The sequence below is a fragment of the Morone saxatilis genome, unplaced genomic scaffold (assembly GCF_004916995.1).
Source record: "Morone saxatilis isolate NCDOM2014 unplaced genomic scaffold, NCSU_SB_2.0 Contig2, whole genome shotgun sequence".
NCBI lineage: Eukaryota > Metazoa > Chordata > Actinopteri > Moronidae > Morone > Morone saxatilis.
Window position 1 is genome coordinate 5,202,088 of NW_023339762.1, and position 2,911 is coordinate 5,204,998.

Sequence of the window (2,911 nt, forward strand, 5' to 3'; positions counted from 1 at the left end):
CCTCCTCCTGCTTGCTCGCCGCAGCCTCTGATCTTTGCCATGCCGTCGCCGTTCATTAACCGCTCGACACCCGAACGCTGCCACCGCCCACAAACCGACACTTAAGCAAAACACATCTCCAAGGACAAGAGTGCAATTAATTAGGCTTGTTGAGTGATCTTTAACTGTGAAGCTGCAGATGGAATAAAACTCCTCTTTATGTTTCACATGTTTAGAACCGTATGATGACAAACTTAAAAAAAAAAAAAAAAAAACAAGCACATGACTGAGTCCGATATGCCAACCCAGCCCCCCCCCCGGGCTGGCTTTGCAATTTTCAGGCTGCCTTATTTTCCACCCGACACGTTCAACTGTCTGGAATGTGGGATGGGAAACACAAATATGGAACTGAGTTGTGATGGACAGGGTGAATAATAAAACAGCAGGCAAATCGACTGACTCACAGGGACTTCCCACATATTTATGGCAGGCTGCTTTCACCTTTCGGGGGGAGGCAGGGAGAAGGGAGGAGAAGAAGAAGAAGAAGAATGACACTGACGTTCAGCTGGGAAGATCTGGTTTCCAGCAAATAACAGGTTGCCTCTGTGAGCAGTGAAAGAAACAGCTCGGCGCTCTCTGTTTTCACGAACAAAAACATGGCTACTTACTGTGAAAGAGAGGATTGAAGAGAAGAATGTCCCTTCATCGTATCTAGAGAGCTTGGAGAGGACGCAGTCTAAAACAGCAGCAAACTGCAGACAGAGGGGGAAGACACAATGACAATTTACTGCCTTCATTTGTGGTTTTAAGAAACCTTTTATCCTTTTCAAAAAGTCTGTATATTGGTTCTTAATATTTTTTGTTTTTGTGCCAGCGCTGTCAGTATATTTTAACAAATAATTTTCCCAAAAAAGTTTCTATTGTTTTGAGTCTAGTGCAACAATCTTCTTCTTTTAAGATATAGTACAAGAAATGTATATAGTACAAGTACAAGAAAATTGTGCCTGTTTTATAAGGAACAGACTGAAATATTCTCACTGCACTGGCAAGTAAAAATAAATCATACGTTTTGAATGGAAATAAAAAGTCATAAAACCATCATATTTACAAGCAAGATCAAATCTTAAATGAATGAATAAAAAAGAAATAAACCATCCTTAAATTTTTTTTAAATATAATTGTAATAATAAAATAAAGAAAAAAGATTAAAGATTATTTTTCTCAAAGAAGAAAAAGAGAGAAGAGGGGAAAACAAAGCATAAATAAATAATCCCCAAAAATAAATACAAGGAGATAAATAAATTTAAAATATACAATTAGAATTAAAAAGTGTTAAATCCATTCAAAAATTCTATAATGGTTACTAAAAATGAGAATAAGGCTTGCTCCCACTACCCCCTTAAATATTAAAACATTTAAAAGAAAAAAACGAATAATAATTAATAATAAAGAAAGCTTGAGAGTAAGCAGTCAGTAAGAGGATTTTATGGGAGGATAAAAGGAGATTTACCTTTGAGACGAGGGAGGAAATCATGTCTTTAAACGCCTCGTCAATCAGAACATCGATTTTGGAGTGGTACTGTTGCTGTGGGAGGGGAGGGGGAGGGGGGAATGGAGGTGTGGGAAACATGGAGGGGGGGCAGAAAGCAATATTTTATTATTTTCAGAAAACTGATGGGACACAAAGGCCAAAACTGACTCCTCGCCTCCCTGACACAAAACAACAGTTTTGTTTGTGATTTAAAAGACAGAAATAAAAACCTACACTCAGTGTGAACATCAAGTCTTCACTCTAACACACACACACACACACACACACACACACACAAACACCCCTCCCAACACGGCGAGGCGTGAAAAATCTTCCCAGCCGTGTAACGCCGCTGAGTTAAGCAGCTAATAGGACCATTATGTGGCTGACTGACATTCCCGTCCGCGCTGGAAAAGCGAAGGAATCTGAAGGATACTTTTTGTGCGTCTCCCTACAATTAGAGCAGCCTTGTATTTCTCTAAAGCACCGGTCCAGCTGCGAGGACCAAAGGCTCACACAAGATTCAATTAATCCGCCATTTCATGTCTCGTTTGGCCCCCCCTAAAAACATATTCATGGCACCTTTTCCCTTGAAGGAAGGAGAAAAAAAAAGGCTGGGGCTGAGCGCTGAATGGCAGCAGCAGCAGGGGAGTTCATCTCTTAGCGACAATGCCCTTTCACTGGCCGTCTAAAGAACACCCAAATTAAAAATTTCAATCAACAAAGCACACGGATCGCTGACAAATTGCGGGTCCAGGAGGTCACCGCCGCCATCCCTAATTGTGTTTTTTTTCCCTCCCCAAGTCCGCAAAATGGCAGTTCTCTTTCAGTATGCCGAATCTTTTTGGCAAATCTTGAGAGCTTTTCTTTTTTTCCTCTTCTTACCTCAATTAACATTGCTGATTTTGCCTTCTTTATTTCTACAAAGGAAGCCATAAAAAGCATAGAGGAAGAAGAAGAAATTGTTTGGTCTTTGCCATGTGTGCGCCAAAAAACTGAAAAGAACAATTATTGCTTTTAAAAACATTTATCTGGTCGTTGAGCCGCTGCCACCGCTGCTACTTCAGTTCGGTGATATGTTTTAGATTCTGAACTGGGTCAGGTTTTCAACATAACCCCCCCCCCGACACTATTTAAATGAACTTCAGCAACAAAAGGACAGCAGACTGATTAGCATTTTCATTGATTTCAGCTGATCACCCGAGTTTAATAGGGACCTATAAAGGAAAAATTATTCTTCCAGAGAAGAGTTTCTTGTCTGAATTAAACTGTCAAGTACAGATTCTACACAGGCTGTCTGCTCGCTTGCCAGTTGAACTCCCCATGTATGCACACATTAAAATCTGGATGCCGTTTTCCCCAAAAAAGAGAGGTAAAAGGGAAGAGTGGCAGTTGCTGAAG

At 40.4% G+C, this 2,911-nt stretch overlaps 1 protein-coding gene across 1 annotated transcript in view; it reads right to left on the minus strand.

Moving 5' to 3' along the window:
- The window catches only part of cadps2 (Ca++-dependent secretion activator 2), a gene marked incomplete in the record, with an annotated part of 177,905 nt that overhangs the window by 23,987 nt on the left and 151,007 nt on the right, over positions 1–2,911 (minus strand). The window contains 2 exon segments of the mRNA XM_035665307.1: positions 648–731; positions 1,490–1,564. Coding sequence (XP_035521200.1) covers positions 648–731; positions 1,490–1,564 — 159 coding nt within the window.